The sequence below is a fragment of the Diprion similis genome, chromosome 13 (assembly GCF_021155765.1).
Source record: "Diprion similis isolate iyDipSimi1 chromosome 13, iyDipSimi1.1, whole genome shotgun sequence".
NCBI lineage: Eukaryota > Metazoa > Arthropoda > Insecta > Hymenoptera > Diprionidae > Diprion > Diprion similis.
The window spans coordinates 8,149,672-8,175,039 of record NC_060117.1 but is presented as its reverse complement, the minus strand read 5'-3'; the positions used below and the strand labels follow the sequence as shown (position 1 = coordinate 8,175,039).

Genomic DNA, 25,368 nt, shown 5'->3' with positions numbered 1-25,368 from the left:
GATTGCTAGCGCAACCATGTATGTGAAAAGGCCTTTTAAGTTGCACAGTTCACTGGCGCAATGCTGATTTTCAATTAAGCCGATCTTTGAATTCGAAACCTTAGAATAGCGTGATTAAACAGAGATAGTAAACACTGGTTTTAAAATAGAAGTATAGATATATAAATATATATATTATATATACTGCGTATTAATCTAACAAATTGAAAAAATAATAATTATTGTATCGAGTAGATAAACACTACTAATACTGTTACTGTAGCTAATTTTATCTATCGATGAACAGCCAACAGTCACTTTTGTTTGAAAATAAAAATCATTGATTCTATTGTCGTGGCGGAACGAGAAGAAAAAAAGAAAAAAAAAAAAAACAAAGGAAAAAAAGTGACATGAAATGAAAATGTTCAAACAGTAATTTTTTATGATTTCATAGCTTCTGCATCCTGTATTGTGGAAACATTGTTGTTCCGTGAAACGAATTCTCTTCGAAATGGACACAACTTTTTACGTTTAATGCAGGAATTACTTTTTATTAAAAAAAAAAGCTACCACGAATTAGCTGGTCCTTGAAGTAAGTCAAGTAATCAACGTAAACTGTTTCGTTAAATCTATACGTAAATGATTTTGATGTCAGCGATAGTTGCTATAATTTTCTCAATTTTTATTACATTTCATTTTATTTTCTTATCGTATCCAGAGAATGATTCGTGAAAATTTGGCTGTGTAATATGAGTCTATATTATATCTTATAAAAATAATTAAATATATTACATATACAATATGTATAATATGTATACTGTTATATACACGATTCTCCAACATGCTCTGACGTGCAGATTCAATAAAATATTCAATGCAACATTTTATTTGTAGTTAATTGTATACAAAATGTTTAAAATATCTTTACACTAATTTGTATGTCGTAATTTTTCAGAATTGATTTTTTTTTCGTATAAAATAACGTGTAAAGTGGCTTTTCAGGTTGCTGTTTTTCCATTTCTGTTATTATACCGTTGACTAAATGTGTATGAGGGGTATTCCATGCCAAATCAGCAAACGGCTTAGTCTGTAATCAGTTTGAAATAAATACGTACGAGAAAAAACCTCACGAGTCTCGATTCTCCGAGACTTGCACAAGACTTTTACCGCGTAAACTGGTAAATGGTAATTCAGTTATACAGGCATGGAACATATATCAGTTTTGCAAAAGCAGCAAGAAAAATTAGTCAACTTCTGCTATTTCGTTAAAATGTTTGTCAAAATAGACAACAACAATTTTTATTTCTTTATCAGCAAGTCAACTATTTCTAAGTAAAAAACCTGTAGTAAATTTGATTTTTGTTTGGTTTTCTTGGTTTTGCCAAACAATGATTTTTGTGATTTAGATTTGCACATACTTGCTTCTATTTAGGTGGGAAATAGTAGTAATAACTGCTGTATATTGAAATCTTTGGAAATGAAGGTTTTTTTTCTTTTTTTTTTTGAAACGTAGTTATTGGATTTATTGATTATACAGCATAAACATGTTACACAACAAACAAGGGTATAATATATTATGTACAGATAGTTTACAAACAATAATCGAGAACATTATATATTTTACTGTCAACATGATTCGTAAAGTACATTTATAAACGTAATAATCAAAGGTGTATATCCAAGACTTGGTGAATGATAGTAATTTTGACATTGATTAATAAAAATTTCATAAATTTTCAGGAAATTTTCACTAAACAGTATTTATAATGCCCGACATTCGCCAAACTTGAAGAATTTTCCAGTCACAAACACCTGTATTTACAATGTTTCGATGGGAATTTTTTGTGCAAAAGTACAAAATTGCGAGAATTACAGTCTGAAGAACGAAAGCTTGGACCAGTCGAACTTTCAATTTGGTATAACTATCAATGCTGAATAGAACCAATCAGCCCTCCATGTATCAATTATAATAAAACCAGTAAAAAAACTCGTAAATTTCGAAAGAATCCGTCAAACATCAAGTTGACCAATAGAAAATGAAATGTTGCGGTCACATTACTTTACGCAGCTAATCATTTTCAGAAACTGTTAAACTTTGTTTCAAGTATTTTCTCTCTTCATTTAATACCTTGAACCCCTTTCCATTTGAGGGTAACTAGATTCCTAAAACATTATCATTCCTGTGTTATAAAAGTTAAGATCATGTAGTACTCCTACCCTTACCGACCGAGCAAACTTACGCTTTTTCGTCATATATTAAATAAACAAACGTGCATACAACGTCGAAAATTGAACCCTTTCTGTTCGTTTCTTTGTCTAATATAGGAAAAAAGAGGGTGAGTTTGCTTGGTTGGTAAAGGTAGAAGTTCTACATGACCTTAAGAGTGTATCAAACACACAGTTCAGTCGTGACTCTGTCGTAAAAAGAATATTATGGAACGAAACTTCCCAATATGCAACTGATGTTAAACAATAGCCAATTAGTATAGAAAAAATTTATACCACAAATATCAACTACTACAGTACAATCATTTGAAACTTGAGAGAGCACACCATTGAATCATTTCTTGAACAAAAAAGGTGCGTCATTCGGCAAAGTTCAAACCATAGGACGTATTTTCTTGACAAATAAATTCTCTACAATTTGCTTGATTAATAACATGAATAGTGACAATAATGTGCAACTGATGTTTAATGCGAAAATACTTTGTCTTTGTAAAACCTTTTCGACAGGTCTTCGACTAAAATGTTCTTTTGTAAGATCCTACTTTATGAATGAAAGAATACTCGATAAGTCCGGAATTACTTAGACCTTCTCCATAAATAAGGACCATATTTCGCTGAAACGGAATTAGAAGAGCTGTAGAAGGATACAACTGTAAAAAAAAATCAGTGAACATTTAAAACGATTTTTCAAGAATTTCAACAAAGTCCGAGAAGATTAAAAATGAAAAAGCATCAATATTATCGTATAGAATTTTATTTTATCTATAATGTCACTGAAATGCAATTGTCAGATCGCAAAATATGCTGTACGACTTCCATTACGGATTTACATGCTTTGTTTTTTTTTGTGGCTGGTACACTTCTCGAAATCATAATTAATAATTTTCGATTCCTGTATGTATGAAACTATAATATATTGTGTAACAAAGAGGCGAAAAGACCGTTGCCTCCTTGTTGCACAGGATTCTTAACATGACAAGAGTATATATCACGCATTTTTTCACGAAGCATGAAATTCAGGTTAGGGTCAAGTAATGTCAGATTGGTTCGCGCAGCGCATGCGCGCAGTACATAAAAGACCACTTTCAACTCCTAGGACTTGATAGTTGTCTTTTCAGTCAGACTCAGTCGACCGTCATAGAAATGGGTACTTTGTGTACGGAAAACACGCATGGAAAAACGCGTAAAACATGCTCACGTCATTTAAAATACATTTCAAGTTTCAATATAGTCCGTTCTGAATCGAGGAGATTGATCAGTGCACTTTTAAAAACAGTACATCCTCGTGCATGATTTAGGCTGACCAATGACGTCAGATGACCTGACCTTTGGCCTCGGTCTGTTGTCATCGGGGCGCCCGATTCCAGCTGAGTAGCGGCCGTCTTCTAAATGGCAACGAGTACTGCCCAGAGTCGATGGCGATGGCGAGGCGGTCACGCGAAAGTCGGACAGGCGACCACCGCCCTGACGTCACGCAGGACAACAAAGGTTTTGACCATTCCGGAGGGAAGCTTCGACCAGGTCATTCGTCGTCACCAAAGACGTCTCCATGAGTCCCCGGTGCGTTGTCGAAATAGGTCGCAACGGGTACCGATTTTCCGCGGCGTTAAACGTCATGGTGTCTTCTACGACGTGAGGCACGCTTTACATGTAAAACAAGCAAAAAATTTTTATAGCCCATGGTACAAAATATCATAGAATGAAAAGAATGTGTTATTTTGTCATCGTACCACGTTTAGATTCATCGAGATCGTGTGTTTGAAATTTAAATGTGTAGGGAAAACCGAAGGGTGTTACAATACAGATATGCATTTTTCCCATTGCTTAACTTTCAAATGATTTGTGTGGTCGTGAGCGAGTATTCCACTTAATCTCGAACGCGTCCTCTTGAGAAACAATAAATTATGTCAGCATAGCATTTGAAACAACTGGATTCGAAGCTTTTCGAGATCGATTACAATTTCATGAAATGGGGTTGAGAGTTAAGCCTTATTTCATTTCTTTTTGGGATTTTTGGAGCAAAAAAAACTTCGAATATCTCCAGTGAAACACCCAAACTGCTGAGATAATTTGACGGATTTTTTTCTTTTGACTTTGTCTTTCGAACTATTCATCATTCATTGATGGGAAGACTTTTCATAATCGTTCTGTCTTGAGAAATTGAGTAACTTGTTAAGGGGACCACAGCGTCGAAAGAGCCGAAAATGCACTTTTTCCAGAATTTAATTAGGAACAAATGAATGCCGGTAAAAAAATCTCATTTTGCACAATGTTTATTAATGTCTTGAATAGTATGTAACAAATTTTTTTTAATTACACAAGGTTGATAATATGGACGGGATGTTGGGTCGAAGGTTAGGTAATTTTTTTTTTCATATGCGTCGTTTTGCAGCTCTATTTTCAGTTCTACTGGACGGATTTCAGTCCAGTTTCACTGGAATGCTCATAGAAATTGTAGTCCTCGTGCCATGCAGGAAGAAAAAAAAATATTGATAAAATTTTACCATTTTCTAAAACATATCAATTTTTCACTAGAACTCGAAGCTTTGATAATTAATAATTGAGGAAGTAAAATTATATCGGAAACTTCGGAGCATGGCTTGGTATCAAAGTTGCTAGGTAAATTTTATCTGTATATTTTGGAGCGAAAAAAATTACTCTTACAGGATATCCAAAATGTGCGTCATTTGGTAAATACTTGTATTTTATGAAAGTGGACGAAATTACATACAGTATTACTCAAAATCGTTTTAATCTTAGCCAGAGATCGATCTTAACCTTAAGGTTAACCTTAATGTTTTTGTGATTTTTGAAGCGAAAAATGTTTTGTTACAGAATCGATTTATATGAGCCGTTCTAGACTACTTGGACCCTTAGGAAATCTGAATGACAACGAAGAGAGCAAGGGACCAACAAAGAGGATTGCAAGACAGACGTTTGAAATGGCATAGGACCAAACAGATGGAAACATAAAAAGAGTATACGGGGAAATTGATTTCTTAAGTGTTTTTACCTCAAGTTACATGAGAAAGTAACTATATGATATTATACATATCGTTTCCTGTAGTAATACAATCTACCTGCGTGCAGGATAGAACTTGAACTATACTGACAAACTACAAAAATAACTATCTGACATGACATTTTTAATATTCTACGTAGACAAATGTATATTGCACTTCTCTTTTCTCATATTTTCTGTGTGTTTCACTTAAATACTATTAAGTGATTTGGTATGCTACAATACACTAATGAAAAAACACTTGTACTGGAATAGAGGTATGTTTAATAAACAAGAACAAAAAATTTCTGACTTGTGATTTTCCTATCCCGCCTGTTTGAGAAATTGGTGCAAATGTTATATTTTTCGGCTGTGTACTTTCATCCGTTGATTTTCTGGCGGAATTACGTCGAAGTAACGTCTGGATGTCTATGATATGGTATTTCTCAACTATCTCGAATAAGAATGAAAGAGCAAAAAGGGCTTAGAATTTACTTTCATTTCTCCGCACCCTTTGACTTTTAAAGCTGGAAACGAGTGAATCGGAGAAAAATCAGCCTGAGACTGCTCCTGGTGTCCGGAGTCCATGAAAAGTGAGAAGGTCGCTTGAAACAGACATTAATCCGTCCGTAGACTTTGTCGGTCATGCCAACTACCTGGGTGCGTGCCTGCTTACTAATGCAGTACTCACTTCTTACTTACATGCTATTTCGAAAAAATTTTCGCGAAAAATTACTCCTGGTGTCAGGAGAATATCTGAGCCAAGGAGGTGGACTAAAAACAGAGACTGCATGATTGATTGCGCATGATATCGATGCCGTGTGTTCGAGAGAATGCCTGCTTGCTTAGGAAAGCAAACGATGGCTTGCCTAAATGATATTTTGGTGAAATCTTAGCTGGAAATTACTTCTGGTATCAGGAGAACATCTGAGCCGAGAAGGTCGACTAAAAACAGAGACTGCATGATTGATTGCGCATGATATCGATGCCATGCGTCCCAAAGCATGCCTGCTTGCTTGAGAAGGCAAATCATAGCTTGCTCACATGCGATTTCGGAGAACTTTTCGCGAAAAATTACTCCTGGTATCAGGAGAACATCTGAGCCGAGGAGGTCGACTAAAAACAGAGACTGCATGATTAATTGCGCATGATATCGATGCCATGCGTCCCAAAGCATGCCTGCTTGCTTAAGAAGGCATATCATAGCTTGCTCACATGCGATTTCGGAGAACTTTTCGCGAAAAATTACTCCTGGTATCAGGAGAACATCTGAGCCGGGGAGGTCGACTGAAAACAAAGACTGCATGATTGATTGCGCATGAAATCGATGCCGTGCGTCCAAGAGAATGCCTGCTTGCTTAGAAAAGCAAACGATGGCTTGCCTAAATGCTATTTCGGTGAAATCTTAGCTGAAAATTACTCCTGGTATCAGGAGAACATCTGAGCCGAGGAGGTCGACTAAAAACAGAGACTGCATGATTGATTGCGCATGATATCGATGCCATGCGTCCCAAAGCATGCCTGCTTGCTTGAGAAGGCATATCATAGCTTGCTCACATGCGATTTCGGAGAACTTTTCGCGAAAAATTACTCCTGGTATCAGGAGAACATCTGAGCCGGGGAGGTCGACTAAAAACAAAGACTGCATGATTGATTGCGCATGAAATCGATGCCGTGCGTCCAAGAGAATGCCTGCTTGCTTAGAAAAGCAAACGATGGCTTGCCTAAATGCTATTTCGGTGAAATCTTAGCTAAAAATTACTCCTGGTATCAGGAGAACATCTGAGCCGGGGAGGTCGACTAAAAACAAAGACTGCATGATTGATTGCGCATGAAATCGATGCCGTGCGTCCAAGAGAATGCCTGCTTGCTTAGAAAAGCAAACGATGGCTTGCCTAAATGCTATTTCGGTGAAATCTTAGCTAAAAATTACTCCTGGTATCAGGAGAACATCTGAGCCGAGGAGGTCGACTAAAAACAGAGACTGCATGATTGATTGCGCATGATATCGATGCCATGCGTCCCAAAGCATGCCAGCTTGCTTGAGAAGGCAAATCATAGCTTGCTCACATGCGATTTCGGAGAACTTTTCGCGAAAAATTACTCCTGGTATCAGGAGAACATCTGAGCCGAGGAGGTCGACTAAAAACAGAGACTGCATGATTGATTGCGCATGATATCGATGCCATGCGTCCCAAAGCATGCCAGCTTGCTTGAGAAGGCAAATCATAGCTTGCTCACATGCGATTTCGGAGAACTTTTCGCGAAAAATTACTCCTGGTATCAGGAGAACATCTGAGCCGAGGAGGTCGACTAAAAACAGAGACTGCATGATTGATTGCGCATGATATCGATGCCATGCGTCCCAAAGCATGCCTGCTTGCTTGAGAAGGCATATCATAGCTTGCTCACATGCGATTTCGGCGAACTTCTCGCGAAAAATCACTCCTGGTAACAGGAGAACATCTGAGCCGAGGAGGTCGACAAAAAACAGAGACTGCATGATTGATTGCGCATGAAATCGATGCCGTGCGTCCGAGAGAATGCCTGCTTGCTTAGGAAAGCAAACGATAGCTTGCCTAAATGCTATTTCGGTGAAATCTTAGCTGAGAATTACTCCTGGTCTCAGGAGAACATCTGAGCCGAGGAGGTCGACTAAAAACAGAGACTGCATGATTGATTGCGCATAAAATCGATGCCGTGCGTCTGAGAGAATGCCTGCTTGCTTAGGAAAGCAAACGATGTCTTGCCTAAATGCTATTTCGGTGAAATCTTAGCTGAAAATTACTCCTGGTATCAGGAGAACATCTGAGCCGAGGAGGTCGACTAAGAACAGAGACTGCATGATTGATTGCGCATGAAATCGATGCCGTGCGTCCGAGAGAATGCCTGCTTGCTTAGGAAAGCAAACGATGGCTTGCCTCAATGCTATTTTGGTGAAATCTTAGCGAAAAATTACTTCTGGTATCAGGAGAACATCTGAGCCGAGGAGGTCGACTAAAAACAGAGACTGCATGATTGATTGCGCATGATATCGATGCCATGCGTCCCAAAGCATGCCTGCTTGCTCGAGAAGGCATATCATAGCTTGCTTTCATGCGATTTCGGAGAAATTTTCGCGAAAAATTACTCCTGGTATCAGGAGAACATCTGAGCCGAGGAGGTCGACTAGAAACAGAGACTGCATGATCGATTGCGCATGAAATCGATGCCGTGCGTCCGAGAGAATGCCTGCTTGCTTAGGAAAGCAAACGATGGCTTGCCTAAATGCTATTTCGGTGGAATCTGAGCTAAAAATTACTCCTGGTACCAGGAGAACATCTGAGCCGAGGAGGTCGACTAAAAACAGAGACTGCATGATTGATTGCGCATGATATCGATGCCATGCGTCCCAAAGCATGCCTGCTCGCTTGAGAAGGCATATCATAGCTTGCTCACATGCGATTTCGAAGAACTTTTCGCGAAAAATCACTCCTGGTATCAGAAGAACATCTGAGCCAAGGAGGTCGACTAAAAACAGAGACGGCATGATTGATTGCGCATGATATCGATGCCGTGTGTTCGAGAGAATGCCTGCTTGCTTAAGAAAGCATACGATTGCTTGCTTGAATGCTATTTTGGTGGAATCTTAGCGAAAAATTACTCCTGGTATCAGAAGAACATCTGAGCCGAGGAGGTCGACTAAAAACAGAGACTGCATGATTGATTGCGCATGATATCGATGCCATGCGTCCCAAAGCATGCCTGCTTGCTTGAGAAGGCATATCATAGCTTGCTTACATGCGATTTCAGAGAAATTTTCGCGAAAAATTACTCCTGGTATCAGGAGAACATCTGAGCCGAGGAGGTCGACTAAAAACAGAGACTGCATGATTGATTGCGCATGAAATCGATGCCGTGCGTCCGAGAGAATGCCTGCTTGCTTAGGAAAGCAAACGATGGCTTGCCTCAATGCTATTTTGGTGAAATCTTAGCGAAAAATTACTTCTGGTATCAGGAGAACATCTGAGCCGAGGAGGTCGACTAAAAACAGAGACTGCATGATTGATTGCGCATGATATCGATGCCATGCGTCCCAAAGCATGCCTGCTTGCTCGAGAAGGCATATCATAGCTTGCTTACATGCGATTTCGGAGAAATTTTCGCGAAAAATTACTCCTGGTATCAGGAGAACATCTGAGCCGAGGAGGTCGACTAGAAACAGAGACTGCATGATCGATTGCGCATGAAATCGATGCCGTGCGTCCGAGAGAATGCCTGCTTGCTTAGGAAAACAAACGATGGCTTGCCTCAAAGCTATTTTGGTGAAATCTTAGCGAAAAATTACTCCTGGTATCAGGAAAACATCTGAGCCGAGGAGGTCGACTAAAAACAGAGACTGCATGATTGATGGCGCATGATATCGATGCCATGCGTCCCAAAGCATGCCTGCTTGCTTGAGAAGGCATATCATAGCTTGCTCACATGCGATTTCGGAGAACTTTTCGCGAAAAATTACTCCTGGTATCAGGAGAACATCTGAGCCGAGGAGGTCGACTAAAAACAGAGACTGCATGATTGATTGCGCATGAAATCGATGCCGTGCGTCCGAGAGAATGCCTGCTTGCTTAGGAAAGCAAACGATGGCTTGCCTAAATGCTATTTCGGTGAAATCTGAGCTAAAAATTACTCCTGGTACCAGGAGAACATCTGAGCCGAGGAGGTCGACTAAAAACAGAGACTGCATGATTGATTGCGCATGATATCGATGCCATGCGTCCCAAAGCATGCCTGCTCGCTTGAGAAGGCATATCATAGCTTGCTCACATGCGATTTCGGAGAACTTTTCGCGAAAAATTACTCCTGGTATCAGGAGAACATCCGAGCCGAGGAGGTCGACTAAAAACAGAGACTGCATGATTGATTGCGCATGATATCGATGCGATGCGTCCCAAAGCATGCCTGCTTGCTTGAGAAAGCATATCATAGCTTGCTCACATGCGATTTCGAAGAACTTTTCGCGAAAAATCACTCCTGGTATCAGAAGAACATCTGAGCCAAGGAGGTCGACTAAAAACAGAGACGGCATGATTGATTGCGCATGATATCGATGCCGTGTGTTCGAGAGAATGCCTGCTTGCTTAAGAAAGCACACGATGGCTTGCTTGAATGCTATTTTGGTGGAATCTTAGCGAAAAATTACTCCTGGTATCAGGAGAACATCTGAGCCGAGGAGGTCGACTAAAAACAGAGACTGCATGATTGATTGCGCATGAAATCGACGCCGTGCGTCCGAGAGAATGCCTGCTTGCTTAGGAAAGCAAACGATGGCTTGCCTCAATGCGATTTTGGTGAAATCTTAGCGAAAAATTACTTCTGGTATCAGGAGAACATCTGAGCCGAGGAGGTCGACTAAAAACAGAGACTGCATGATTGATTGCGCATGATATCGATGCCATGCGTCCCAAAGCATGCCTGCTTGCTCGAGAAGGCATATCATAGCTTGCTTTCATGCGATTTCGGAGAAATTTTCGCGAAAAATTACTCCTGGTATCAGGAGAACATCTGAGCCGAGGAGGTCGACTAGAAACAGAGACTGCATGATTGATTGCGCATGATATCGATGCCATGCGTCCCAAAGCATGCCTGCTCGCTTGAGAAGGCATATCATAGCTTGCTCACATGCGATTTCGAAGAACTTTTCGCGAAAAATCACTCCTGGTATCAGAAGAACATCTGAGCCAAGGAGGTCGACTAAAAACAGAGACGGCATGATTGATTGCGCATGATATCGATGCCGTGTGTTCGAGAGAATGCCTGCTTGCTTAAGAAAGCATACGATGGCTTGCTTGAATGCTATTTTGGTGGAATCTTAGCGAAAAATTACTCCTGGTATCAGGAGAACATCTGAGCCGAGGAGGTCGACTAAAAACAGAGACTGCATGATTGATTGCGCATGAAATCGATGCCGTGCGTCCGAGAGAATGCCTGCTTGCTTAGGAAAGCGAACGATGGCTTGCCTGAATGCTATTTTGGTGAAATCTTAGCTAAAAATTACTCCTGGTATCAGGGGAACATCCAAGCCGAGGAGGTCGACTAGAAACAGAGACTGCATGATTGATTGCGCATGAAATTGATGCCGTGCGTCCGAGAGAATGCCTGCTTGCTTAGGAAAGCAAGCGATGGCTTGCCTCAAAGCTATTTTGGTGAAATCTTAGCGAAAAATTACTCGTGGTATCAGGAAAACATCTGAGCCGAGGAGGTCGACTAAAAACAGAGACTGCATGATTGATGGCGCATGATATCGATGCCATGCGTCCCAAAGCATGCCTGCTTGCTTGAGAAGGCATATCATAGCTTGCTCACATGCGATTTCGGAGAACTTTTCGCGAAAAATTACTCCTGGTATCAGGAGAACATCTGAGCCGAGGAGGTCGACTAAAAACAGAGACTGCATGATTGATTGCGCATGAAATCGATGCCGTGCGTCCGAGAGAATGCCTGCTTGCTTAGGAAAGCAAACGATGGCTTGCCTAAATGCTATTTCGGTGAAATCTGAGCTAAAAATTACTTCTGGTACCAGGAGAACATCTGAGCCGAGGAGGTCGACTAAAAACAGAGACTGCATGATTGATTGCGCATGATATCGATGCCATGCGTCCCAAAGCATGCCTGCTCGCTTGAGAAAGCATATCATAGCTTGCTCACATGCGATTTCGGAGAACTTTTCGCGAAAAATTACTCCTGGTATCAGGAGAACATCCGAGCCGAGGAGGTCGACTAAAAACAGAGACTGCATGATTGATTGCGCATGATATCGATGCGATGCGTCCCAAAGCATGCCTGCTTCCTTGAGAAAGCATATCATAGCTTGCTCACATGCGATTTCGAAGAACTTTTCGCGAAAAATCACTCCTGGTATCAGGAGAACATCTGAGCCAAGGAGGTCGACTAAAAACAGAGACGGCATGATTGATTGCGCATGATATCGATGCCGTGTGTTCGAGAGAATGCCTGCTTGCTTAAGAAAGCATACGATGGCTTGCTTGAATGCTATTTTGGTGGAATCTTGGCGAAACATTACTCCTGCCAGCAGGAGAACATCTGAGCCGAGGAGGTCGACTAGAAACGGAGACTGTGTGATTGATTGGGCATGATATCGATGCCATGCGTCCCAAAGCATGCCTGCTTGCTTGATAAGGCATATCATAGCTTGCTTACATGCGATTTCGGAGAAATTTCCGCGAAAAATTACTCCTGGTATCAGGAGAACATCTGAGCCGAGGAGGTCGACTAAAAACAGAGACTGCATGATTGATTGCGCATGAAATCGATGCCGTGCGTCCGAGAGAATGCCTGCTTGCTCAGGAAAGCAAACGATGGCTTGCCTAAATGCTATTTTGGTGAAATCTTAGCGAAAAATTACTTCTGGTATCAGGAGAACATCTGAGCCGAGGAGGTCGACTAAAAACAGAGACTGCATGATTGATTGCGCATGATATCGATGCCGTGTGTTTGCGAGAATGCCTGCTTGCTGAAGAAAGCATACGATCGCTTGCTTGAATGCTATTTTGGTGGAATCTTGGCGAAACATTACTTCTGGTATCAGGAGAACATCTGAGCCAAGGAGGTCGACTAGAAACGGAGACTGTGTGACTGATTGCGCATGATATCGATGCCGTGCGTCCCAAAGCATGCCTGCTTGCTTAAGAAAGCATACGATGGCTTGTAAATGCTATTTTGGTTAAATCTTAGCGAAACATTACTTCTGGTATCAGGAGAACATCTGAGCCGAGGAGGTCGACTAAAAACAGAGACTGCATGATTGATTGCGCATGAAATCGATGCTGTGCGTCCGAGAGAATGCCTGCTTGCGTAGGAAAGTAAACGATGGCTTGCCTAAATGCTATTTTGGTGAAATCTTAGCTAAAAATTACTCCTGGTATCAGGAGAACATCTGAGCCGAGGGGGTCGACTAAAAACAGAGACTGCATGATTGATTGCGCATGATATCGATGCCGTGTGTTTGAGAGAATGCCTGCTTGCTTAAGAAAGCATACGATCGCTTGCTTGAATGCTATTTTGGTGGAATCTTGGCGAAACATTACTCCTGGTATCAGGAGAACATCTGAGCCAAGGAGGTCGACTAGAAACGGAGACTGTGTGACTGATTGCGCATGATATCGATGCCGTGCGTCCCAAAGCATGCCTGCTTGCTTAAGAAAGCATACGATGGCTTGCTTAAATGCTATTTTGGTTAAATCTTAGCGAAACATTACTTTTGGTATGAGGAGAACATCTGAGCCGAGGAGGTCGACTAGAAACGGAGACTGTGTAATTGATCGCTCATGATATCGATGCCGTGCGTCCCATAGCATGCCTGCTTGCTCAAGAAAGCATACGATGGCTTGCTCAAATGCTATTTTGGTGAAATCTTAGCGAAAAATTACTCCTGGTATCAGGAGAACATCTGAGCTGAGGAGGTCGACTAAAAACAGAGACTGCATGATTGATTGCGCATGAAATCGATGCCGTGCGTCCGAGAGAATGCCTGCTTGCTTAGGAAAGCAAACGATGGCTTGCCTCAATGCTATTTTGGTGAAATCTTAGCGAAAAATTACTTCTGGTATCAGGAGAACATCTGAGCCGAGGAGGTCGACTAAAAACAGAGACTGCATGATTGATTGCGCATGATATCGATGCCATGCGTCCCAAAGCATGCCTGCTTGCTTGAGAAGGCATATCATAGCTTGCTTACATGCGATTTCGGAGAAATTTTCGCGAAAAATTACTCCCGGTATCAGGAGAACATCTGAGCCGAGGAGGTCAACTAAAAACAGAGACTGCATGATTGATTGCCCATGAAATCGATGCCGTGCGTCCGAGAGAATGCCTGCTTGCTTAGGAAAGCAAACGATGGCTTGCTTGAATGCTATTATGGTAAAATCTTAGCGAAAACCTACTACTGGTATCAGGAGAACATCTGAGCCGAGGAGGTCGACTAGAAACGGAGACTGTGTGACTGATTGCGCATGATATCGATGCCGTGCGTCCCAAAGCATGCCTGCTTGCTTAAGAAAGCATACGATGGCTTGTAAATGCTATTTTGGTTAAATCTTAGCGAACTATTACTTCTGGTATCAGGAGAACATCTGAGCCGAGGAGGTCGACTAGAAACGGAGACTGTGTAATTGATCGCTCATGATATCGATGCCGTGCGTCCCATAGCATGCCTGCTTGCTTAAGAAAGCATACGATGGCTTGCCTAAATGCTATTTTGGTGAAATCTTAGCGAAAAATTACTCCTGGTATCAGGAGAACATCTGAGCCGAGGAGGTCGACTAAAAACAGAGACTGCATGATTGATTGCTCATGATATCGATGTCGTGTGTCTTGAAGCATGCCTTCCCGCTTGAGAAGCATGGCGTGCTTTAATGCTATTTCGGGAAAGCTTTCACGAAAAATTACTCCTGGTATCAGGAGAACATCTGAGCCGACGAGGTCGATTAAAAACAGAGACTGTTTTTGATTGTTCTTGAGACTGTGGTCGATTGCTCCTGATATCGATGCTGTGTGTCTTGAAGCATGCCTGCCCGCTTAAGAAGGCATATCATAGCTTGCTTACATGCTATTTTAGAGAAATTTTTCTGAAAAATTTTCCCTGGTATCAGGAGATCACCCGAGCCGAGGAGGTTCATCAAAAACAAAGACTGCTTCATCGAATACACATGATGTCGATGCTGTGGAGCTTGATGCAAATCAGCCTGCTTGAAAGGGCATGTGATCGCTTGCTCACATGCTTCTCCCGGTTTATATAAGGTGACCCTCTGGAAACTTAGCCTGAAACTGCCTCTTTGTATCCGGAGATCATGCGAGCTGAGAAATTCGCTCAAAAACAGGGACCGAAGTAATGATCGCTCTTGATCAAGTCAATACTGTGTGTCTGCATGAATGCCTTCCTCCTCAAATCGAGGGCATAGGATTACGTATCCACATGCTTTTCTGAGTTAGAATTGAGCGAATGGGAAGAGTTTCAAGGTAAAACTGCGTTCGGTATCGGGAAACATTTTAAGTTGAGGCAGTTGCTTTGAATCAAAATTTTATCGATTGTTTCTTCGATGCTTTATTTCTAGTCGGATGCCTTCCGACTAACATAGTGCACAAGGCGTAGCTTTGGTCTTTTGCGTTGCTTATTACTGCTGTGATAAAACTCGAAAGCGAGTAACCGTTCCCTCTCGTCAAATTAGGTCGATATAATGCATCTTCGGAGTATTATGAATCGTTGAATTTTTACACCAAAAACAGCGTAGGACCATGACCAAAAAAATCGCGAGCCAAATTTGCAGTCTTTTGGCGTCAACTTTTTGTGCGTTCTTTGCAGCGTATTAGGATTGTGTACACTGGATTTCTCTATCCAAACTCATTCAAAAAAGTGCAAGGAAGAATTGCTTGCAGCATTTTTGAAAGTCTTCAAAATATAAATAAAAATTCGAAGGAATTAGCCTCACTTCTTTGAGCGAAATATCGTCTTTTTCAGAATCCAGTTGTACGATTCTTTCTAGACTGATTGAATCAAGAAGAGCATCTGACCAAAAGCAGACAAAATACGAACGAAATTTTCCGTTTTTTAGCCATAACTCTTGATTCACTGCTCCCAGCATATTTTGACTATGCTTAATCGAGTTTTCTCGTTAAACTACATAGGGTTGGAGTACTTGTCCCAGCAGTCTTCAAAATCGTTCAATTACGGACAGAAATTCTAGCTACCGAGGTTATCCCTATCGGATCGATTCAAATGGCCCTTCTCAGCATCAGTGGACTCGAAGGATTACGAAAAAGGCATTCAGAATATTATCGAACCAAAATTTCAAAAAGTACAACTAAAATACAGCGAAATTCATTTGTTTATTCATTTTAATCTGGGTTTCATACATTCACAAAAATACAACATACACATCGTACGCTACAGAGGTGCAATGCACCAGTACGTAGTCTAGAACTTAAACTATACTGACAAATGACAATGAAAACTATCTCATACAACATTTTTCGTACTCTCCTTAGTATAGTGTACGTTGCATTTCTCACATCTAGTATAACAGTCTGATATCTCATGTTATAGCCAATTACATTGTTGTAATTCTTTTTGTCTTTTGTTTTGTTTCGGTTTTTTTGGCAATTTGTTTAAGTAATATACAGTAATACATAAATACTTGCACTAGGATTAGGGCATACTGAATAGACTGAAAATGATCCGAAGCCAAAACCGTATAGCTTTGATTTTGTTATTTCTCCTTCTCACTTCTTCAAAAGCCCGGTGTAATTTCATGTTTTGCGGCCGTCACTTTTTATCCGTTCGCAGCGAGTCAACACTTTGCAGAGCGGGTTCCCCTCCCAAAATTACGTCCGTATAGTGCATCAAAGTATTGATTCCAGAATTATTCAGAATCGTTGAAATTTTTATCAAAAATACAAAGGGGCTGGCCTTACTATTTCAGCAAAAAATTTTCAGTCTCAGTATCAATTGGTTTGATCCTCTCCAACTAATATAACAAACCAAAGAGCTATTGAAAAATAACTGATACAAAAATTTTCGTTATAATTAAGCCTCAATTCAGCAAGTATAAAAATCAGTCATCATTGATCATAATTGTATTTCATAGAAGTAAACGCATCATATTTTAATCAGAAAGCGATGAACTTCTAAAACTAAAAAAAAAAGAAAAAAACTTTGATTTCAAGAAGTTTGATTTCGTAAAAATTAGAGAAACAAACAACTTTTATGATTGTATATGAATTCTATCCTGAAGACTTGCATCTGAATAACTTTTTTATTTTTTGAGAAAATCTTTTTCTTGTAAAAAATCATGTAATTAGACTTAATCAAATTCTTAAGTATTGGATTCATTATAGTGACTACGCCAGTGAATTAAAAATAGACAACATTTTTTTTCAGGGCATTGGCATGAAGAGATAGTTTATGTTTAAAATTCTTTTGATAGCTCTCAGCATCAGCTTTTTCTCACGTTCACAAACTGCCAATTCCTCTTGGGCAAAAGTAATGTTGCGGACTCTCATCTGTCGAACACTTGGTAACAAGTGGTCATCATCGCTAGTTCCGGTTTTTCAACACAGCTATTTCTCATTGTCCACTTCCATCTTACCGGAACTTTCGTCATGTATCATCTAACATTTGTCTTCGTGGTTTCCCAGCCATTCTTTATATTCTTAAATGCCACACCACACTGAGGTTTCCATTATTTAGGTCGCATCACAGTGGTGTGAATTTATAATTATATCAATCATTTTTCCTGTGTGCTAATCAATTAGCGGTGCCATGCCTTGTAGAGACTGAAATCCACGTTTTCTCCAGCTGCCATCGCTGGATGCTTTCAGATTTTTGTCGTCATTAGAATGTGAAGTTTCCGAGCTGATCCTTCCAGTCATTGATATTTTCTCAATACTATATGCAACGTTACGTATTTGTCCTACAATTATCTGGTAGGTGGTGCGCACGAAAGATGCTGAAGATCCATAAGTCCCCAAAATATCACGAGGCAGTCGTAACTGACTCCCATTATTTTGATTGCAGCACATATTTTAGTATTGATATCGTAAATGACATTATTTTTTCCTGTGATTTTTAGAATTTTTCAAAAATGGATTCGCCAAAATACACAGTCAGGATGCCAGTTGCGGAAAAACAAAACAGCATAAGATTTTCAACGCTTTGGTCCCCTTAAATAATCCGTATGAATACTATTCCTGCCAAACTCATTAACTTGTGTTCACTTACATACAAGTCCGTCTGCCTGAAAGGGCATATAGCGAACGCTTACTATCATATCATGCTCGTTCTATCCAGAATTAAGTTATTCGGAGAATTTTCAGCCTCAAATTTCCTCTGATATCAGGAGGATATCTGAGCCCAGACAGCATAAAACTTAATAACATCATCAAAAATAGGTCGAAATTATTACTATTGACTATCTCTTGCACTGTTTTTTAAGGAATAAAAGATATCTTTATATTGAAAAGATATCATCGTCCATGTCTTTGGAGCTTTATAGACGTCAGAAAATGATGCATAAGATATCCCTTTTAGACTTACATTCGTATTGATGACTTTAGGTTTTGTGCTGTCTTGGAGCCAATAAGGTGAGACAAAAATAGGGGGTGAACTCCGATTTGATACCAGCTTCATTGTGCATTGAACACTGACCGATTGTACACCGACATTTATTGGACACGGCTCGATTAAGCATAAACGGTGTTACGGACACGGCTCCATCAGGCCCTAAAGATAGAATAATTATATTTTTACGGCATGGACATTGAAAAGTCCACTTTTTGTGGCAGTTTTTGTTCTGTAAAGTGACGCTTTATACGGCAGCGAACAAAGTTGCGGAATAAAGTCTTTATTCCGCAGTTTTGATGCGCAATCCGAAGTGCGCATCCCAAACTGCCGAATAAAGTAGCTTCGTCGAACAGATCGCGACATAACCTCACTCTTCGTTTTGCTTTTCAATGCCCATACCGTAAAAAATATTGTATATTGCATGCCCGTAAACCGTTTTTTGGCTCGGATAATTTCAGTACTCGCCTCCGGCCCGCTTCCGGCTCGCCTTCAGCTCGGCCTGAAATCTTTATCCTTGCCAAAAAAACAGGCGACTTACGGGCATGCCACATAAATAGCCATTATTTATATGTACATAAATATTACTATATTTATTCAATTTTTGGGCCAGATCGGGCCGTATCAGCAACACCCGTGACGCTTAAGAATCCAATGATTCTTGGTGTCCAATCGGTGCCGTGTCGAACAAATCTTTATAATGTCCAATCAGGCTGTGCCCAATAAATCTCGGTGTCCAATCGGTCTGTGTCCAATAAATCTCGTGTTCAATACAGCTTCTATTATTTCGATGTCCAAGAACGCTGGTGTCCAACCGGGCCCTTACCAAAACGGAGATTCATAGATCGATAGCTTGCAAAGTTCATTAGCTATACATAGATATTGGTTACTTATATGGAAGCTGTAAGTGTTTTCCTACGGATGCCTGCAATTAGGCGTTCAAAATACAATGCTTGATTGCCTTCGATGAGGCACTTGTATTACGTGCACGTTCAGTTGCCTGTAATTAGGGGCATGAGTTGTGTATCTTAGGTTATCTCTGGCGAAATTACAATGTGTACGACTGTAATTTTTCTTCTGATGATTGCCGCCTTCTTCGCACGTGAGCTGGAACTGTCTAGGTTGCCAAATTGTGTGGATTTGGACAAGCAGTTGCTTCGTTGTTCATAGCTTATGATTAACAGCACAGTATGTTCGGTTGCCTATCACTAAGGATAATAAATATCGGTAAAACAGAGCTACCGAGTCATTATCACTTTAGTCAAGTCAAGTCGAGTCATATAAGCATTTTAAAGTAACTCCGGAACGCGATCACTGAACGTTTCGGCATAGCTTATACACAAAGAAACAACTGCTTGGCTAAATTCACACCGCTTGGTAACACAGGCAGTTCCAACTCACTAGTGAGGACTTTAAACGAGCTACCTACCGATAAATCGGTGGTTCTGTATTACCGATATTTGTTTCCCTCAGTGCTAGGCAATCCGACTCACCGCAGAATTTATTTGAAAACACACAGTATAACCCACCTTTTTTTCGTTGTGATCGGAAGCGTCGTCGTTGTCAGGTCGACCTCAGCCTCGATCGCAGCCAAGTCGGCTGGGAATTTTGTCCTCGGCGGTGTGTCGGGGGTGAGGGGACGTCCGGAGTTCAACTGCTGAACGACAACCCTTGCCAGAACAGCACTCAGCGTCAACAGGACACCCGAGCAGAGGCCAACCCAGACGTAGAACATGCCTTCGTCTTTTGAGCCGCCAAAACCCGCACCCTCTGTATATGTAACCAGCAAAACATTGCCCACTTTTTATCAACGCTTTGATCCTTAGCGTGAAATGCTCGAGTATAAAAATTGTGAAGGCGGAAATTTTTTCTGGCTGCCATTAGAATTGTTACATTTATAACAGAGAGAAGATTCTTTGGTCCGTCTTTACCAAAATCGTAAAGTATCACTTCATTTTTTTGACTTTATTATCAAAGCTAATCACGCGTCAATGGCGCGAAAAATTTATCCAGTTGCTGTTGAAAAATGAATAAAGCCTATCCTTAAAATGAGCAACACTTTATGCCATCGGTAAAAACTGGCTATCTAGTATCCCATCAAACATGCTTCTCTTTGAAATCATCTCGTAATCACATTTGAAAACATTTTAAAAATTGTACGATTTTGGAGAAACTTTCTAAACATTTACTTTTGTAAATGAAAATGACTAGCACCAGGTGAGTTTGCTCTTAAAAATGAACGAGCATTTTCAATACATTCTAAAGAAATGAATGAATCCTACCAGCATGTAAGTGGAAAGATTTGCAGTACCATTGACAAACGTGTCAGAGCAAATCAGAATGCATCTGTTGAAAAATGCAGTGAAATCACGAGGGATTTGAAAGATATGCGAAGAACGTATCAAGGAAACTCAAGAATTCTCTGTGCATTTTACTGAGCACTTTACACAGACCTAGACGTCCGGAAAGATATTCCGCGGAGTTATGTGATGAAATCTGTGGCGAAAAATTTTACCGGATAGATAGATATGGTACAAAGTGCTCTGCAGGTGGGATCGTAGCAGCTGCCGTTATCAATGCTTAGTCCATTTACAGCAGAAAGAAAAATTCATTCGCATCAAGACGACGTGAAATTTAATAGTGCTAATAGAGCGTATTTACTCAATTGGAGAGTTTATTTTTTGACAATATTTCTAATGGCATCAATTCGTAAAATTCCAAGAGCTTTCCATGACCAGAAACTAGTTCCTCCGGAATGTATTTCCCTTTCATTTTTATTTTTTAACAAAAACTGATTGTTTAAACATAGTAAAACGTCGGCAAAGTTAAGGTGAAACGGAACAAAAAATTTTACGAAAAATTTTTAAAGCGTTTTTTTTTTGCGATTGATTTCGAGCAAAAAAACTATAAAATTCCATTCCTCAACTCTACGAAGAGTTTGAAAAATGTTTGGAGTGCAATTCACCCAAAGTGACCGATTATAGGGTTAAACTAAAGTAATAACAGGTGTACACATTTATATGGTATTATTTTTTAGAGAGTCGCTTGTATTTTGTTTGTGCCGTATTGTTAGAATCACCCATTTCTTAGACTTTGTGAATTCTGAAAAAAAAAGATTACGTGGTATCGTTGAAAGAAATATTTTTATCTTAAGCGACTCTATGAACGAGAGTTGAAGAAGGTAAATTTAGTGGTGCAAATCGAGTATCTTTACACTATAAGCACAAATTATTACGAAATCAAAAAATATCTGATCAAGAGATCAATAAATTCGAAAAGTACCTTCATAAATCATTCAGAGAGATTTTAATTATAAAAATTCACAGGACACAAATAAAAAAATCCAACATACTTCTACGTAGAACTTTTTCAAAGAGTCTTAATTCCATGGATATTTCCAGGATTTACGTTTAAATAATCATTCGCTTACATGAAAAGAATTGCGTTAAATTGATGGCGTATTTACTCGCTAGATACATAATAATTTATCAACACTATTTAATTTAATTTATTTAAATCAAATTTATAATATTTCCTTCTCCGTGAATAGACGGTAGAGTCGCAAAAATTGCGCGAAAAGTTTTGATTGTCGAAGAACATTTTTTAGTAAATTAAAAAAAAAAAAAACATATCCACATGGTGGATGTAACGAAAATGAAAATTCTTCAAGTTTTCTGCTCTTACAGGCTAATAAATCTCAAAATAAATTTTAATATCTATATTCAAAACCCCTCTTACTTCAATTCTCAGTTCGGCTGCACAGCCTTGGAATATTTCCAATTGAATAAAAGGACTTCTGGCAGTTCGTAGTTAATTTTTCTTTCTTTCTCAAATTTCTAAAAAAAATTTTATCCACTACCCACGGCTAAAAACGAAAAATCTGCACAAATTCGAGATTAAGTTTAGGCAACACGTGGATAGAGTGAAGCTGTCAAAAATCCTGTACATTATTCAAATGGAAAAATTTTTCTTTTACAAAAATAAAAGCCTGAGGTTTTGTCCCAAGCTTTTACTTCTATTATTCGCCCATATTTTGTCCCGCGAGAAAAAAAAAAATTTGAAAATCACCGCATCAAGTGTGACCTAAGGAACCAATTCATAGAGTAATAAACGCTCAAAAGAGAACCGAGTCAAATGGAACCGAGTATATAATTATTGTAAATTTATCGTAACCAGTCGGTCAACATCGCCGATAATCTACAGCCATTTGCAACGAAAAAAAAAACTGTAATTGCCTGACAAAGCTTCTGAATTTATTCAACATCAAACGATTTTGCCGCATGCAAGCTGTGAGCTTTCGGCCGTCACGTTGCGACCACTCATCGTGGAGCGAGCTAATTTCGGGCGATCGATCCCCCGGGCATTCGCAAAAAATTGTCAAACGATTCACGTCCCTCAGAAACGTTGATTTCCCACTCACCCTTGGTCAGGGGTGGCGGAGGCTGCGGAGTCCGCGATGTCGAGTTCACGGTGTCGGAAAGCGGTCCAACCAGATTCGGGCTGGGGCTGAAGGCAGCTTTGAAGTCAGCCTTGTCAAAGCCCTCCTCGAGGACATCCGCCTCCTGGAGGTGTTCGTCCTCGTCGGGCAGCAGAGGCATTTCGTATTCCTCGGCGAGGACCTTCCTGGGAACTGTGGTGTAAAATTATAGGGTACAAGCAAGGTAAATTCTACGGTCAACTCGATTTCCGCATTAGTCAAAATCAGAGAAAGTCAAGGTTTGAATTTAGCAGAGCTATATATGTGGTACGTGTCTGGTAATCAAAGGCTTGAGGCATCGCGACCGCGAAGCAAACGGATGTAGCCTTAGACGGAAGCTTGCGGATGAATCACAGGTTTGACTATCTCCAACCCCAAGAGATTCATACTCGGCTTTAGGTTCGGTATCGTAACAACAAACCGCAACCCAATCAAACCGAAACCTCGTGTCTGCCACTGATTTATGCACGCGTAGTCATCACCGCTCCATTCCCACCCGAGCTCATTTGATTACGTTGGCCTTGTGTGCTCATCGGTTATCCTAACTCGATGAGTATATACCCGATATTCCCCCGGATTTATAGACCGGTATAGGGGTCGAAGTCGTTCATGATCGATTAATGGCTAACTGCGGTAGTTGCGGTTCATTAAATCACTGTTTCGATAGTAAATTAGCTTTACTCCTCCTTGTGCCTGATTCAATCGATATGCTTTCTTCGATAAATACGTTGGAAATAAAAGACGATCAGTGTAAATTAATCGTATCCATGCAACCAGGAAGATACGGAATAGGCCAAGTTGCGATAGTTCCTGTTTTTTGCAATGGAGTCTATCGAGGTCCCTATAGGAAATGGCTTGTCAGCAAATAAGTGTCATCTTGTGATGGATTGAACTACAGATCAAACTGATATTATTGGAAAAATTTGAATTCCATAGGATGATGAGGACATGATTAAAATAGGCTTTCAAGTTCAATGTATTTATGACTTTTGAATCGAAAAAGGTTAAATATAAGTGAAGAAATGAGAAGACCTTTGATGGTTTTAGATGAATCATCATGTGGGCTTTAGAGACATCAAGTAACCCGCGTGGAAACGCTTAATTGCGACGTTACATGAGAACTTATTAGTTTTTTGGAGCAGAAACAGGTTGAAGATAAGTTGCAATGTTGAAACCATTGATAGTTTCAGATAGAACATCATAGAAATTTTACCGAGCGTGAATCCCTGATTGCAGATTGCACCAAAATTGGACGATAAATTTTTTCATACGTGATATATCGATCATGATTATCGCCGTTGCCGGTTGATTTACGAGATTTTCTGTTCAAGATACAGATCAACAACGAGACTGGGGAACATAAATTTAACATTTATTTTTTGTATGAAAAGGCAGCGACCTATATAAATAACTATACGTACGAATGTATAGAAAATTCGTTCGAAAGGTGGAGAAAATCTCTCAGATACACCAGCCTCCTTATTCTTATTTTGTTTCCGATATTCTGCACCCATAACTACGGTTCAAACTCTGCTACAGCGTTTATTCCATCGACCATTAGGTATTCAGGTCGTAGACTGGGAATTGTATAAAGCCTCAGAAGCCGATACACGTCGATACGCCCGAATAAAGAACAAAGCCATAAAGTACTTCTGCACGAACACGAGGCGTGTGCAAATTTCTTTGGGAAGATCAGAAGAACGTTAAATCCTACAAGAAAAATAAATTCGGATCAAAACTGTACATTTTTTGACCATTTTTTAAACATTAATACAAGTTTCGATTTTTACAGTGAAAGACTAATGCTCGAAAATTTTGTTAACAAATTCCATGCGTTGATTTATCAATGACAAAAAATGATAAGAATCAACTAACTTCGACGATAGAGAACGAACTCTTACAACATCTCAAGTTTCATCGAAACATTTGATAAAATTTCGCCTAACCTGACTTTGGATTCTCTATTAAAACAAACAACAGAAAAAATGGAACGGAATTTTCTTAGATTGATAAAAAAAAAATTACAGATAAAAACATCTCTTAAGAATGATTTTCTAATCTTAATTGATTAAATTCTACTCCAGATTGATAAAAAAATAAATTACACATAAAAGCATCTCTTAAGAATGATTTTCAAATCTTAAAACTCATCTATTGATTGTTTAGTTTTTCACAAGGGGCTCTGTATAAAAATTCTGAGAAGAATATAATAAAATTTCAAATATAACGATGATGAACTTTTATTCCAATTTAATTCCCAAATTCCCGCAAATTCGATTTAGATCAATTATTTAGGCTCTTATTACGGCCCTGAAAAAAACTTCACGCACTGTATATACCAGTGAGCACGCTGATCACCTTATATTACAGCGATAGTATCATCGATTCCCGAAATCCGACGTTGAACTCGTCCGTCTGAATTATCGACGGCCTTTGGGAAATCAGAGATCTTCTCGTTCGAGATTTCGGATTCGCCAGCGCTGATTCGATCTTCGATTGCTTCTATCTGCATATTGGCGAGGGAGGGAGGGAGGGAGGCGAGTGATCCCAATTCGGAGAATTTACGATGAC

General features: G+C 39.8%; 1 protein-coding gene across 1 annotated transcript in view; it reads right to left on the bottom strand.

Annotated features, from left to right (window-relative positions):
* Positions 1-3,339: 3,339 nt before the first annotated feature.
* The window catches only part of LOC124414148 (protein eva-1-like), an 87,519-nt gene continuing 65,490 nt past the window's right edge, over positions 3,340-25,368 (bottom strand). The window contains exons 7-9 of the mRNA XM_046895094.1: positions 22,741-22,950; positions 19,850-20,090; positions 3,340-3,847 (exon numbers count right to left, since the gene is read on the bottom strand). Coding sequence (XP_046751050.1) covers positions 3,676-3,847; positions 19,850-20,090; positions 22,741-22,950 — 623 coding nt within the window. The 3' untranslated portion in view covers positions 3,340-3,675. The remainder of the gene's footprint in view (positions 3,848-19,849; positions 20,091-22,740; positions 22,951-25,368) is intronic.